Source organism: Harpia harpyja, chromosome 21, assembly GCF_026419915.1.
Source record: "Harpia harpyja isolate bHarHar1 chromosome 21, bHarHar1 primary haplotype, whole genome shotgun sequence".
NCBI classification, from domain to species: Eukaryota; Metazoa; Chordata; class Aves; order Accipitriformes; family Accipitridae; genus Harpia; species Harpia harpyja.
In genome coordinates this window covers 17,189,472-17,204,618 of record NC_068960.1, presented here as the reverse complement: position 1 = coordinate 17,204,618, position 15,147 = coordinate 17,189,472, and the positions used below count along the sequence as shown (strand labels likewise).

The window sequence follows — 15,147 nt, the reverse complement described above, 5'->3', positions numbered from 1 at the left end:
CCACCGGCCCCGGGCATGGCACGGGGCTCTCCCGCAGCGTTAATAAAAGATGGGGGGGGGGGTTGCCCGGTCCCCTCTGCAAACTTGCTCCTCTCACTCCTTCAGCCAGAGAATGTCCCTGCACCCCCTTCCCGACATGGCTGCCGAGACTTAGGAGAGCCGGCAGCAGAGGAAGGTTCTGGAAGGTGCCGAGGGGCTGCCGGCGGCATGAAAGGATCCTTTGAGAGCAGGGCATTGCCATAGCAGATGAAAGCACGCAGCCAGGCGGGCGCTGCACGGCCATGCCGCAGCGCCCGGGGGGGGACACACAATGGTGTTGCTAAGTACCAGGAAAGATAGGCAGGCACGGGCACGCGGTTGAGTGGCCGCGGGGTAATAAAGCAAGGGAAAAACGCGGTGAGACGAAGGGAACCGCTGGCTCCGCAGGGCTTGCAAAGGCTCCCAGCCTCCTCCACCTTTCCTGAGCGATTCTGGGCTCTTTCCTGCAATTCGTGTGGGGCTTAGCCTCGCCGCGAGCAGTTTGCTCGCTAACACCTCTGAGCCTGGCTGGCGTTTCGCGTACGGCTGCAGATATTTCTGAGCCGTGAGGATTAACGGCTGAAGCTCAGGCTGGTCACGCGTTTGACCTGAGGGGTTTGCAAGCTCCGCTGCTTGGACACAAATTGCCCGGTATTGTCCAAAGCTGACTGCCTGGTAACAGTCTTCAGTGTCTCCTTTAGTAAGCACGCAGAGTATTCTCGGTCTTGGAGGATGCCAGGGCCAAGGGGTTCTCCTCCTCCTTCTATGTGTGTCACTGCCTAAATCAAAGTGAGAGCACAGCTGTACAGTGGTGGCAGTGGGACGCATCAAGAGGTGACCGGTCTTTTTTACAAGGTCGTGACAACCCCAAGAAGAAAGTGGCAAGAGGAGATCTGTAGGCAGCAAGGTGTAAATACAGCTGGAAAAACAAATCTCCTGAAGGATTATTTTGATCAGAGAGAACCGGATGTTTTTAGAAACGTTGCAGTTGGATGTTTGAAGTGAGACAGGTTGACCCTGGCTCAGCAGGGCTTTCAGGGAGGGTTGCAAGCCCTTTGGAGCAGGGCAGTGTTCAGGGAGGCAAAGTTCATGGGCTTGCCACTCCTTCTGGTGAGGAATAACTCTGCGTGTAGTCTCCAGGGCTCCTGAACCTTGTTGTTCTACACGTACCTGACAAACAAAGTGAGTGACAGCACCGGGGAGGGGACAACTGAGACAAAGCAACTTGTTTCACTGGGTAATAAACCCCTGAACAGCTGAACTTTGGATGAGCTGCTCTGGTGAGTGGAAGGTTTGCAGGCAAACATAATTTCTTGTTTACACGGGCATGCTCATAGCTACCTCCCTGGCAGAGACATCCAAGGAGACTCCTGGAGGGCAGGTCGTGGTAGCTGGAGAAATGTGTGTGGCAGTGAGAGGGTGGGTGTCCCTCTGGCCCGTCTGCCTTGTCACTAGGCTGAAGCTCTGTGGAGTTGTGCTCCCCAGGGTTATGTTCTGATAACTGAAGTCCAGCTTCAGAACTACTTTTTCATCTACGTTTTGTAGGAAGGAGTGATGTAGTTGATGCCAGCTGGGTCTGGGACATAGTGACATGACCCTTGGTGATGGCAAGCATGCAAACGGAGCAGTAGGGAGCCCTGAGAGCCAGCAGAGGAGGTGGGCTCATAGCTGAAGGATCCCTCCTCTGTCCTGCTGCTCTTCTCCAGATCGTGCTGGAGAATGGCTCTAGGTTCACCTTTTCCTGGATGGATTTTGCCCAACAGGAAAGATGGCCGAGCTGGAAGACAGTGGCAGGAGCTGAGGCCTCCTTAGCATCCCTGGGGCTCTGCAGGGCGCCGGGGGCAGGAGCCCCAGCCCAGTTTCACCCTGGTCCTCCCCAGCTTGGCTGCTCTCACTCCACACAATGATGGCACCCAGGGTTTCAGGCTCCCTCGTACCTCGTGGGAGTGTTTTCATCCTTTTGGGGGCTGTCAGGGAGGGCCTCCTGCCCTCGTGCCCTGCTGGCAGCAGCTCCGGCCCCAAGTCACCCACTCTCCTTCTCCCATGCTGCTGGCAGCAGCTCCTGCGAGGGACAGAGGAGGCAAGTGGTGTAATATCCTGCCTTTGTGTGTGCCAGTGCCCGCATCCCACGGGCCGGGTGGGGGTAAAGGAGCCGCCGTCCGCTGGAGGTGCTGCCCTTCAGCTCCACCACTCGCTCTGGGCCCTGGGGTTTGGAGCGGAAGGGCTGAGCCGGTCCCTGGCACGCCGCTGCTATTGTAGTTGCCTGTCACATATGTCTCACCGAGCAGGGCCCTGAGGGAGATATTCTCCAGCAAAGGCCCCTGCCCTCCCAGATGACAATAACCCCCTTGGGGGCCTGACCGCTTCCTCTGAGCTCCAGAGAGCTGTGCAGCCCGGGAGGGACCTTCCCACTGGTGGAGGTTTTGCACAAACAAAAACCTCCCGCCGAGGCCGCTTCCCCGGACGGCCCCGGGTGCTCGGCAGTGCCAGCGCCCTGCTGCTTGCCGGGACGCCGGCTCTCCTCTTGGCTTCCCCGCTTAACCCGTACGGCGCCGGGCTCCCGGTGAGCAGCACAGGCAGCTGCAGAGGGAAGGTGGCTTTTCTGTCTCCAGAAAAGCTCAGGGGACAGCTTTGGGGCAGCTGCCTCCGGGCATCTCATTGGGCCAGGGAAGGGCAGGATGCTTTTGGTGCTCAGGCGGTGGGAGGGAAGGGAGAGGGACCCTCGTCTTCTGTCCCTGGGCAAATTCCCCTCCTCGCGCTGCCTCGTGGTGCAAACACGACTCTGCTTTGCCCCCGTGCTCGCGGCCAACTGGCTGCTGGCTGGCAATCGTTTCCCAGCATGGCATGGGGAGACGGAGCCGCTGAGCCTTGCCATGCCAGGTCTGCTCCTGTGCCGAGTCCCAGATTGGATGCTGATATGCAGGGTGAGGCCACGGTGGGTTACGGGTTCACCATGCTCAGTTTGGGGCTGCTGGTGGCACATGAGCTGTTTGCATCAGTTTGCTGCTGCCAGGGTACTGCCCAGGCGCTTGTTCCCAGCACCAAGGAGCATCTCTGAGCTGCCCGTGCAGGCAGGGAGCAGCCAGGACATGCTCCGGGGCAGAGCATACCGGCCGGGCGTTGCTTTGCTGGTCAGCAGGCTCCATTCCTCCCTCTCTGTGCAATTTCTGTCACGAGAAACTCTTGCATGGAGAGGTTGGTTGAGCAAGAGGCACCATTGCTCCGGTGCCAGCAGGATCCTGGGGGACACATCAGGCAGCGCCTGGCCACAGTTATTGCCAAGGCACTGCCGGGCAGAGCCCAGGTCTCCCCCGTGCCAGGTGCAGGGTAGCCGACTGTTGTGGTTTGCTGGCAGGACGTGGCCATTGCTATTTTCCTGGCTTTTCCCTGTTCTTCCCAGCCCTGCTGCACCATGGGACTCAGCAGAGCAAGGTCCGGTCCTGCTCTGTCCTCGCCCCCAGCACTCGTTCCCCCCGCAGCAAGGGCCTCACACAGCCCCACCGGCGCAGAGCTGCTGTGCTTGGGGTAGCCGCAACAACTGCAAGGGTAATAACTAGCTGGAAGCATGTTTCCCCACGGGTTTGTTTGCTTATTCCCGCAGGGTGTGTTTTAGTTTGTGTTTACGACCAGCAAATTCCACCCACCGCCCGCTCACTATCACAAAATCCTCCCGTGCTGGCAGGCTTGGCTCTCTGCAGCGTCCTGTCTCCCTCCACCCCAGCCCTATTCCCCTGCTGATCCCCTGCCCCTGAGGCCAATTTAAGGTATTTTACATGTGCCGCCTTCGTGTCTCCTGGGGGTCCCCAACTCCACCGCTGGGAATTTGGGTTCCCAGTTCCTTTGCAGCGTGGGCCTGTCTGTAGCGTGTGTGCAGGAAGGTGCCTCCCTTAACAAGCCGAGCCTGGGGGCTCTTCCCTGCAGCTTTGCAAGACCTCGGTGCCAGAGGGGACAGGGCTCAGTGTTGGAACATTGGTGGGTGCTCTTTTGTGCCTCTTCCTCCACACCATCCTCCTGGCTGTTGCGTCATGCATGTGAGACAGCCTTCAGTCGTTCCCCGCTCTCATGTCCGAACCTCAGACACCTCCGTGCGCTTTCCTGCGTGGATTATCAGTGAGAGGAGGAACCCAGGAGAGGTTCCCCCATGTGAGCATCACACAGTCCTGCAGCTGGGGAGGCCGATCGTTTTCCTCTGCTGCTGGCAGCGAGCCTCGGCCAGGAGCAGACACCACCTCTGAGAACTGGCCCAGATAACGAATCCCCATGCCAAACTTCCCGGGAGGTGCACGGCTGCCGCAGCCGGCCCACCGGGGCTGTGGGCTCCCTGCACACCCCCATCCCAGCAGGGACCAGCCATGCCCGGCGGGATGCACCGCCGGCACCACGTCCTGGGCCCCGCCAGCCGGTGGGGAAAAGAAGCTGGTGGGGATGATCGTGGTGTTGCTGCACGAAGCTCTTTGCAAAACAACTACCAGCAGGTTAATCGTTCCCTGGGCTGAGCAGAACAGCCTGGCCGGGCACCCTCAGCGTAATTCCATCTCCCCGCTTTGCCTTCGCGCCGTTTGCAAGGTGCATCCCTCTGCAGGGTGTGTCCCTGGGCATCCCCTCTGTGCACCCCTGTGCAGGCTCCCACGAGTTTCCCCACCCACGCTGTATCCCCGGGTATTTTCCGTGATCGCTCCCCGTGACCGCGGCCGCAGCTCCGCCCCGGCCCCGCCTGGCAGCGCCCTCTGCCGGCAGAGCGCACTCTGCGCCCCGGGGGAGGCCGTGGGGCGCGCGACTCCGCCTCCACCTCCCGTCCCATCCCGTCCCCCCGCGGCGCCGTTGTTGGTAGGCGCCGCCGCGGTGCCTGACGGGAGCTGTAGTCGCGGGGCGGACGGACTCGCTCTCCCGGCGTGCCCCGCGCCGCCGCCGCCGTGGGTGCGGGCCGCTCGCCGCCGCGCTGCTCTGCGTTCCCCGGTCCGACCGCCCTGCCCGCCGCCGCCATGGGCTCTCTGCTCAGCCGGCGCATCGCGGGCGTGGAGGACATCGACATCCAGGCCAACTCGGCCTATCGCTACCCGCCCAAGTCCGGTGAGGGCCGCGGGGCCGCTCCCCTCAGCGCCGGGGACGGGGGCAGGGGGATGGGCCTTCGCCGGGCTCCGTGCCCCCCCCCCAAGGCCGCCCCGAGGGGGACAGGCGTAGCGGGGGGCGGTCCCGGGGCGGCCGGGCCGCGGGGTCCCCAGGGGAAGGGGCTGCGGGAGCGCCCGTCACCGGCGGGGGCCGAGCGGGGCCCGGGGCTGGCTCTGGCTCTGCTCGGGGCCCTGCCCGCCCGGCTTCGGGGCCTCCCTGGTGGGGAGAGCCGATGGGTACGTTTTGTTGGGCTAAACCTATGGTATGAGGCCGTCTCGGTGCTCCGTTTGGCTGAAGTGTAAGGGTCCAGAAGGGCCCTGTGCCCTGAAACAGCTGGAGGCGTTGGTCTGTCCGGCTGTCAGTGGCCGTCCGGTTCAGTCGCTGCCCTTTGGTCATGGTAGGTGAGCAAGGCTTTGCTTCTGTGTTCCGGAAACGTGAATGCAGCAAGTCATCAGTGTGTGGCAAGTGGGGCATCTCCTGCTGGTAAAGAGGAAGCGACGGTGGAGTTTGGGGGGGACTTGGAAGGAAAATCGGATCTGGTGGAATGTGGGATGGAAAAACTCCCACATGACAACCTTCTTTAACTCCTTAAAATGGCAGTGGTTCTCACCTAGGAGCCATTGGACTGACATGGCCTACATACATGTTTGTTTTCCAAAGAGAGACGTTCTGAAAACTTAGAGATTTGTCAGCAGTGCCACTTTTGTGAAGTTGAGATGAGCCCGTGACTCACCTTGTCCTAGACTGGTTTTTGCGATTGGCCTGGTTTAACTTGTTTAAAGAGTTTTATTTATTCTTGTCACAAAACAAGTCATCAGGGAAATCCAGATGCTCTTTTCTCCTACAGTATCCGTTCGCTTACAAATTTTTCTAAGTTTCTGTTCTACTAGGGCTCTTCCAGGCAGGGTAGAGTTTGCAAGCAGCAGTTCAGGTTCCCTCACTCTCAGGTACAGGTGCAGCACAGCCTTTTCGTTCAGAGACTCGAGTTCTGTGTGTGTGTCCGATGACTTGCTGGCTGTGACATCCTCAGGGCTGTGTGATGGAGGGAGCTAGGTCCCCCCCTTTTGTTTGGAGGGGGTGGAAGATCTTCTCAAACAGCGTCCTACCATCATTACACCTTGACTTGTTGCAGGTTGGCCTTCAGCAAGAATGGTGGTGTGGAGGAGATGGAAGGGGGAAACCTGCCCAGAAAAATTCTTCAGCCGTGTTGGTTCTTTTAGAAAATGGAACTTGCCTTTTTGGGGGGGCTGGGGACTAGTTTCTTGGGCTGCTAGGAAAGGCAAATGTCACTGCTAGGTTACAGCAAGACTCTGCATGTCCCTTGGGTGGCTGGGGGGCTGTCCCAGTGTGGGAGACTGGGCGGATGCGAGCTGCCTGCTAAACTGTAGCTATGGTACCATGGCTCCTACTGGCAATTTTCTTACAGCCTAGAGGTTGCACCTGATTTCTGTTGACACTTAGATAGGATTTTAGATATGGACTGGATTAATCATAACCACCATATGCAACAAACATTAAACTGCTTCTTTCAAATCATCATCCTGTTGTTTCTGTACTGTTGTAATTACCCGGACTAGAGTTTAATGGTGTGTTGGGTTTTAGCCAATGTGCTTGCCAAGGTAGCCCCGTCACACACATGAGGTTGGGTTTGTGTGTTCACGTGCACCCTGGAAGGGGTCTGTTGACCTAGATGCTGCCAAAGAGTGTTCCACACGTGGTACCTCCCTTGTAAAACTGAACAGCTAATGCTTTCAAGCAGCTGATTAAAGAAAAATACTGGTATTTCCTTTAAAGGCTTTGGATACAATTAGATGCTTGTTAATTAATTTTCTGTTGCACTTGCTTGTGCTCTTTCTGAAAGCATACTGGCTTTAGGCTAGACCTTTCTCTTTGCCTTCTTCAGGTTTCTCTAACAAGGATCATCTTGACTTCAGGATGGGAGAAGAGCTGTTCAAGATCATTTTAGGCAGAACAAGAGGTCATGAACACTTTTAAGGCAGAGGTTCAAGGAAGGTTACTAAATAACAGAACAGTAAGGGCTGTTAGGATGGCAACCCCCCCTCCCTTCTTCAGGTGGAACGTGTTCAGAAGGACACTGTCCCTTCTGGTCCTGCAATCCTAAGTGTGTTTGTCTTGGGTCTGGAAAGATTGGCTATGACTGGTACAAAACCTGACAGTGAAGATGACTGGAAGTGAGTGTGTATGGTTTTATTTGATTTCAGGAAGCAAGCTGGAAGTAGTGCAAAAAGTTCTTAGGCTAAATGGTTGCTAATTATTTCTAACTTGACGTTGTTGCTGCGAGCCCTGTACTGCTACTGACTGCCTGACTGGAAGAAGCCAGTTTTCCATTGGCTGTGCCAGATATTTGAATGTGTGCACTGGAATGTTAGCCTGACACGCAGGCAGTCTCCTGGCTGCTTAGAGATTACCCCTGAAAGGCTGGAAGATGTGGTGAGAGAGTGTTACCTGAGGTTACCCATCCGCTGGAGTCTTGTGCAGCACCGAGGGCTGTCCATCACCTTTTACGTTCTTTCCCTCCGAGTCTCTGGTTTAAGTGGATCGTGACTTACTGTGAGTGTCTGGGCAAGATGCTGCAGCTCTGGTCAGCTGCTGTCCATGGTCGGCATCAGTTTGGAGGATGTGGGTTTGCATTCTGGAGCAAATACACCACCTCACAAGAAGGACGTTGTGTGAGGAAATAAACACAAAATAGAGGTACTCTCACTGTAATTTAAGCAGTATGTCAGCCTGCCTGTGAAAACGAACACGGTTATTTTATCAGGTTGTACCAAGTGATGGCACTTTGTTGAGTCACAGCTGGTTGCAAATGCAGTGGTGAATATTTGGTTCTCGTTTATTGACTTTTGATGTGGTTATTGCTGGTTCAGTCACATGCTCAGTGGAGGATTGAGCAGGTTATTGTGGAATCCACCTTGGTCCTTATGAGCCAGAGTCCCTAATGAGGCATCCACAGATCATTTAACAGCTTTGTTGCAACTGGTATGCAGTTTTGTAGTTACAAGTCCTCTGAAAACACCCTGCTTACTCCTTCAAGGCTCTGGGTATGTATTATCTGCGTTTCCCTTCCTGCATCTGGGGGGCTGAGGTTGCTGAAATGCTGTAAGGCGACACCTGATTCCCTTCTCTACTCCCTCTTCACTGGTACCTTTTAACCTTTCTTGCTTGCTTTGTGGAGACTGTGCTGGCATTGCAGATGCCTGGCCAGTTGGAGGGGGGTTGGAGAAGTGCCCAGTTTGTACAGAAGAATTAGTGCCCCGTGAAGTGGGCTAAAAATGGGTAATCACAAGGAACAGTCATGATCTTTGCTGTGCTTCTGTGCTTGAAGCGGTAAAACAATCCGTGTTCTTGCATGCGGTCTCATGATGCCCCTATTGCTTTAGCAACCAGTGAGCAATGCACCAGTGTTTTCCGCAGCTCCTTCGTCAGCTTGTCTCTTGTTCCAGTGAGCTCATCTGCAGTGTGGAGCAGGGCAGGGAGCACGTGCCCTTGAGATAGCTTTTCTCCTCTGGAGTAGGCTCTTGAAAGAGAATTCCCTGGACATTTTTGGGAGGTAAAAAAGGAGGCAGATTATTCCTCTCTGAAGCTGAACTGCTTTGTTGTTTGGGAATGATGCTTTAATCAAAGAAAGAACAATTTTAAATAGGGGAAGAGTACCCAGAGTTGTACACAGTCCATCACCTTGTTCTCACCTCATAAGCCGTGTGTACTGTGACAGTGTCAAGACAGAAATACGTTCCTGTATTTCACGCATAGCTTTTTTTTCTCACCCATTCTGCAAAGCACAGCAGGGCAGTTGTCTCTGTTACTCCTGCTGTAGTTCTGTAGGGGTTTCAGCCCAACCCTGCTGGTGATGGCCACCACCACCTGCCGTTGACTGGAGCATTCCCTTCCTGCCTTCTCCCCAGCTACTCAAGAGCACCAGACTGGAGCACTCATGGGCCGCAAGCAGTTGGTTTTGCTACTTGTTTGTTGCTGGATTATATTTAACCCAGCTCAGAGCCATGTTCCCATTTGCTATGTGATTGCTTTTGGTGGCCCAACAGGGATGGGCAATGAGGAAGGTGAGATGGCCTCATCCAGCCACAGTGCTGGTTCAGGTTCGGGCTGTGTCTAGGACTGTGCTGTCAGTCCGTCCCTCGGCATGCTGTGGTGGTGAGTGTCTGGCTGAGTAATTAAACCAGACTCAATTTCTATCACTTCGCCATTAATTCTAATAACAGTAAGAAGCCTAAATAGACATCTAATTGCTTTCTGTTTTATTAACATTGTACGATACAGCCCTTGTTTTGATGGGGCTACAGTTGTGCTGTTGACACTCTGCTCCTGGCTGTTGTAGGTTGTTGTGTCCCCTGCCAGCGTGTCACTCGTGCATCACATCCATGTGTTGGGTTTGCATGGTCACAGGATTAGGACACTGGGTTAGGGAGAAATAATTATGACTGGAGCAGTCTGGTGCTTAATGCTGGTGCATTTCTGATAACAAAATCCCACCATCATGTTGGACTAAATGTTAAGTAGTTTGGTGTCATTGGATGCTTTGGAGAAGACTTGGGTTCCAGTTTGGTTTTGTGTGGGACAAACTAATGAGTCAGACTTGGCCATTCTGGGTGTCCCAGTGGTGTTTTTCCAGCCACTGTAAAGTTTTCCACCACAACAATTTCTCTTAAACCACTGCTTGTACTTCATCTACCTTAGCAATGTCACCCGTTCGTGTTCTCTTTTATCTAATGCTCTCCTATGTTTTGTGCTGATTTACTCTGGGGAAGTAAAGCCACAGTTTTTCTTTGCTCTGGCATTTTTCTCATATTCTGTCCTTGTTTATTTGTGTATGACTCTTTCCTCGTAAGTGTGTCGCTGCATTTTTCTGGAGGATTTCTTTTTGTAGCAGTTCTGTGGAGGGTAATCCAAAGATTTTTTGCTTTTCTTTTTTTTCCTGCCAAAGAGGATGGTGCTTAGCATCCCCCTTGTGTCCATAGCTACAGAACTCTGTGTAAAGCTGGCCTTGCAACACCTGCATAATGTAGGTCAAGGTTGTTTTATAGGCTGGGGGGACATGTGGGAATAGGGTTCAAGAGGCATGGTATTCTGGCTAAAATCCTAAAGCTGTCTTTGTAATGGAGTTTGAAATAGAACCTAGAGGTGGAGCTGCAGTAGGATTTTAATGCGTAGAAAATACATACAAGCATTTTAGAGACACTAAGAATCCTATCAGTCTTGTGCTAGATGTGTGGATGTCATGGTGACTGCAAAAGAGGATACCCCATTTTTTCCTTCTTGAAGTTTCTTTGTCCTTTTACTCCTTTGTATGATATTTACAGAAGTGCTTTCTTAAAGTGTTTTGTCTCCAACTTGGGCAAACTCTGGAGTTGCTTGTGACACTGGTTGAGAGGAATACTGCATAACTTTGGTCTTACCTTGAGAGCTCTGAACGTAATGTGTTGTTGTAGCAACTGGTTTCTGAAAGCTTGCAATAGAATATCTTTTTTTAGCTGCTAAAAACTGTGTTATAAATTTGTGAAGACAGTTTGCTGCCATCCTTGTTTGTTAGTTTTGCTGTTGAGATCTTGTGTACGTGGCGGCTTTTGTACCCGAAGCAGCACTGGCAGAGTGTGGGGGTGTTCTGCTCACCAGCGTATTTCCCTCTGAGCTCCTCAAAGTGATTTTGCCTTGTGCTCTTTGTGACTGGCACTGACTAGGTTTCTTGTTTGCTTGTGAAGGAAGTGCCTTTGTGAGAAAAAAAACTCCTTTACCTTGCAGGAGGTGACTTAGCAGGAAGATGAATGGAGCCTTCAGTCTGAACGTGGAATTGAAACTGGTTTCCAGTTAGATAAGTGCTACTGTGTTGCAGGGGGTACTGTGTGTTTGTGAGAAATCCTAATGATTTGTTAGAGATCCCAAAGGTTGTTCTTAGTGGAGCAAAGACAGTGTGGCAGGTGCCTTGAACACGCTAGTTATGCATCTCAGTGTCATTCTGGTTGTATGAGAGAGACCTTTTTATCCCAAGGTGCTGTAGAGGCTGCCTGGCGATGCTCTCCTGGACAGCTGGCTCCCCGCAGGTGTGGGGTTTCAGTGGTGGTGAGCAGTCCTCGCCTGCTGGGGCTCTGTGTCCTCTGCGCGTGGGACGCAGAACTTCTTCCACAGAAAAGCTCTGCTCTGAATTTGTGGAATACAGGTTTACTGAGGTGAGTTGAGCCCCAGGGTGTCTTGTTCATGGGATACGAGGGAGCTGCCAGACTCTGATCCCAGATAATCAGCTGCTGCAGTACTGGGATGTCCTGCACAGGTGTTGTCTTCACAGTTAATCAGATAAAATGCTCCAAAACAGAATTCTACTTGACCCACGTAAAATGCAAAATCTATTCCTAATCCCCAGTGTTCGTCATGCTTTTCTGAACCTTAGTATAAGCATAAACCACCACAGTGTATCTCAGGTGGAGAGGCTGTATCAAGCTAGCTGTGCTTGGAAATTGTATACAGATTAGCTTTTTAATTTGTTGCTTCTGGGAGGGGTGGGAAAAGGTTGCCTGTCATTTGGAGCACCTACATTTTGTTGTGCTGATTCTGTAGGACAGATTCTAGGTAGATTCTGAACCTGTGCGGAAGTTGATTGTTGTATCTGGAAAGAAGGAAGTGTTTCTATAATATAAACATCTGGATGCTTGTAAGCTGAGCTCAGCAATAGCTGAGCACTACCATCATCATTAAAGCACTACCATCTGCGCAGAGTAAGAAGACCCTTTCTTGAAGCAAAAAGGAAAAAAAGCCTTAATGGAAAAAACAGAGCCATTCATGAAAACACTTCCATTTCAGAGTAAATCGTGCTTGCTCCTAGCTGGAGGGACTGCAAATCCTTCCATAATGCCTCTATAACCATTCAGATGATTAGTTGCTGCTTCTGTAATGACTCGTTTTAAAACAAATTTTGTACCCTCTACGCATTGCACCTAGGGAAGCAAATGTATGTTTGGCTCAGTCCTTTCATCATGTGCATGAAAAACCCCCACTCTGAAACTTCAAGGGAAATAGCTTGGGTGGAGCCTTTTATTTTAGTTCTCTCCTGATACTTATTTCTCTGAAATTGTAACTCTGTGATGTTCATGTTTGAGAGTGTTTTCCTGAAGTCTTTCTAGGAGGAAGCTACATTTGTGGTGCTCTCGTACATCTGAATCAATTCAGTTGACTTTGCAGTTAATCCAGTGCTCTAGAATCCCAGTGACCTTGCACACACTTTGTCTCCTGAAATATGCACTGTAGTGCATCACCTTAAAGATGAATGAAATAAATCTGTGGTGAAGCTTTCAGAGCTGAAGTTCAGTTTAGTCAGTCCCAGGGTTTATCTCTTCCAGACATCCATGTTTCTGCATTTAACATCTGTCATGTTATTAATTAAATTCAGCATCAAGGTGTATAGTCTCTAGCGCTCACAGTAAAGGTTTTGTGTGGTTCTCGCCCTGGGATATGGGAGTGAAAGAGGGGAGGGAAAGCAAACTTTGCCACTCTGGCTGTGCAGGGCTTTGCAGTGGGGGGAAGCCTCATCCTTCTCTGAGCAGGTCGGTGGTGTTTGTGGGACTGGACTTCACACTGGAAAGTGGAGAAAAGAGGAATAATTCATCACAATTGAGTAATATTAGAAAGAGCTGACTCTTACTGCTCCCTGTCCCTTCTCTGGAAAACAAGTTAAAATGGAATTATCTCCACTGTAATGATTTATTCTAGTTTTTTTTTTTTTTCTTTTTTTCCCTGCTTCTACTGTTGGCAGTGGCCGTCAGTAGTAGAGGGAAGGAGTGAACTAGCAAGTATTTTCTCTATTGTGCTCTTTTATACTGGTGAATTAAAAACTGCACAGAGCAGCTGTTCTCTGGGAAGCGGTCATTTAGAGTTTTTTCTTTATTCCCTTGTGTGTTTTTTTTTTCTAGGAAACTACTTTGCAAGTCACTTCTTTATGGGAGGCGAGAAGTTTGACACCCCTCACCCTGAGGGCTACCTTTTTGGCGAGAACATGGATCTAAACTTCCTCGGGAATAGACCTGTTCAGGCAAGTTCCTATATGCTGTCTATTTTGCGCTTTTGTTTTCTGCCTGTTTTGGAAAATCTTGTGTAGGGCTTGTAGAGGATAGCATAGACCTAAGAGACCCTCGCTATTTGGGGAGTGTCATTCCAGTCTGAGGTGCAAGAGCGCTCCCCCAGCCCATGTTCCAGCTTGCCGGCTAACATAGCTGTTCAAGATGCAAGCAGAGTTTTTCTAAGAAGCCATATTCACCTTCTAGCTTATTTTCACTTAGGGCAGAAGGAAGAAGGACAGGGATTCTGGAGCACAGATTTTGGGACTAATTCTGATTGCCTGCCTGAGCAAGTGTAAAACATGCTGCAGAGAGGAGAAGGCTGGGAAGCAGATCCACTCTCAGAGCCTGAACCTCACAGGGCTTCTGGGCACGTCGGGTGGATTCCAGCCAGTGTTCAATGCATGCTGTTCTCTGTGTAAACGAGTGTCCTGACTGGGTGTAGGGCAGTGTTAAGACAGATCTTGATATTTGGTGATTTTTTTGTTTGCTTTGGTGGGCTGCTCAGAAAGTCTCTCCTTTAGTTTTCCGAGTTGGAACATGGAGGTCTTTCTGGGCTCACAGGTATCTTACGAGACTGTGAAAAGCTACCTGCTCGGGTGGTTGGCTTGTTCTTTTGTTGTGAACAGGGAATAGCGCAGTTGTGAGGGACAGATAGGAATTTTATGCAAGTGTTACGTTTTGGATTTCTCTTGCATCTCAGAACTTAAGAACCAAAAGGTAACAGAGTAGGAGCCTTTTGGAGATGGTTTCAGAGTGCTGGAGAGGAAAGGGAAAACTGCTTCTTGCTTTGCCAGCTATTTTCCTAGTTGTTTCTGCAGCTTCAAAACATGAAAATGAAAAATTGATGTCATGGTTCTCATCCTCAGAAAAGCTGTGACTATTAGTTAATTCATGCTGGTAGTGCTTGGAGGCAGTTCAGTATCATTCCTGTTTTACAGATGGGGGAAACTGAGGCAAGGTGACTCCCTGTTTGAATTGGACTAGTGACAAGCACGTTTTGCTTTCCGAGTTGTCCTCAGGCTGTGCCATTGGCCTTCTCAGCACCACAGTTGGTTAACAAGACTCTGCAGGGTAGAACAAGGTTGAATCTGGAAAGCCCTTGTTCAAGCAGAAAGTGCAGATGAGCAACAGAATTATGAAGGAGGGACTTCAGATGGAAATGGTTCTGGATGTAACAGTGCTATGCAGGCATGGGGATGCTCACCACATACCCTACGTGATGTCTGCATACAGGGCCCATGCAGGACAGTGGTTAAAAACTGACCGCTTCTCCTTTGCTCTGTGACTAGCGGCTGCACAGCACTCCAACAAAAGCAGAAGATGCAGCTGTTAGCTAAATATCCCATCTGCCTGTGGCTGTAGGAACTAACCTTGCAGAGTTAAATTGCTTGCGTGTCTCAGCCTGGGTTTCCTTGCAGACATCCCGGCACTGAATTTCATCATTTCTTCAGAGGGGAGTGGGTGAGAATGCTGTTAACACAGTGGGATGTTTGCCAAATAGGTTTAACAGAGGGAGGCTGTTGTGGTATATAGTTTGCCTATGTAAAGTTAATGCCCTTTGGCAGCTCTGATTAATCTTCAAGGAAGAAAACCACTTGAACACAGAGCAGCAAAACTGCTTTCTGTACATGGGCCAAGTTCTCACTTTGGAGTAACTGACGTCTTGACTGCTCCGTGTAGAGCAGTGCTACCAACCACAGTACCGAGCAGTCAGGGTGCAAGGAAAGTAGTTGCTGCTGCCCTGTGAATTCTCTGCTGCCTGTGGCTGTGGCATGGGGTCTTCTGTGGCGTTCTCCTGTTGGTCAGGAAACAGCATGTTTTCCCTCGGGCTTTGGCTCTTGCCCCACCAATACATTTCTGTGGCCTGAGGGGACAACACTGAAGGGTTGTGTCCAGGAGCTGCCCTGAAGTTCAGCTGCATTGGCTTCCTGTTTAG

The 15,147-nt window shown here is 51.5% G+C and overlaps 1 protein-coding gene across 6 annotated transcripts in view; it reads left to right on the top strand.

Annotated features, from left to right (window-relative positions):
* Window positions 1-4,901: 4,901 nt before the first annotated feature.
* The window catches only part of MGRN1 (mahogunin ring finger 1), a 57,581-nt gene continuing 47,335 nt past the window's right edge, over window positions 4,902-15,147 (top strand). For 3 of the 6 annotated variants that reach the window (XM_052772822.1, XM_052772820.1, XM_052772824.1), the window contains exons 1-2: window positions 4,902-5,088; window positions 13,065-13,183. In XM_052772822.1, coding sequence (XP_052628782.1) covers window positions 5,001-5,088; window positions 13,065-13,183 — 207 coding nt within the window. In that variant the 5' untranslated portion in view covers window positions 4,902-5,000. Of the gene's footprint in view, window positions 5,089-11,203; window positions 11,331-13,064; window positions 13,184-15,147 lie in introns of those variants that run through there. The other 3 variants (XM_052772826.1, XM_052772821.1, XM_052772825.1) reach the window with 2 other exon arrangements.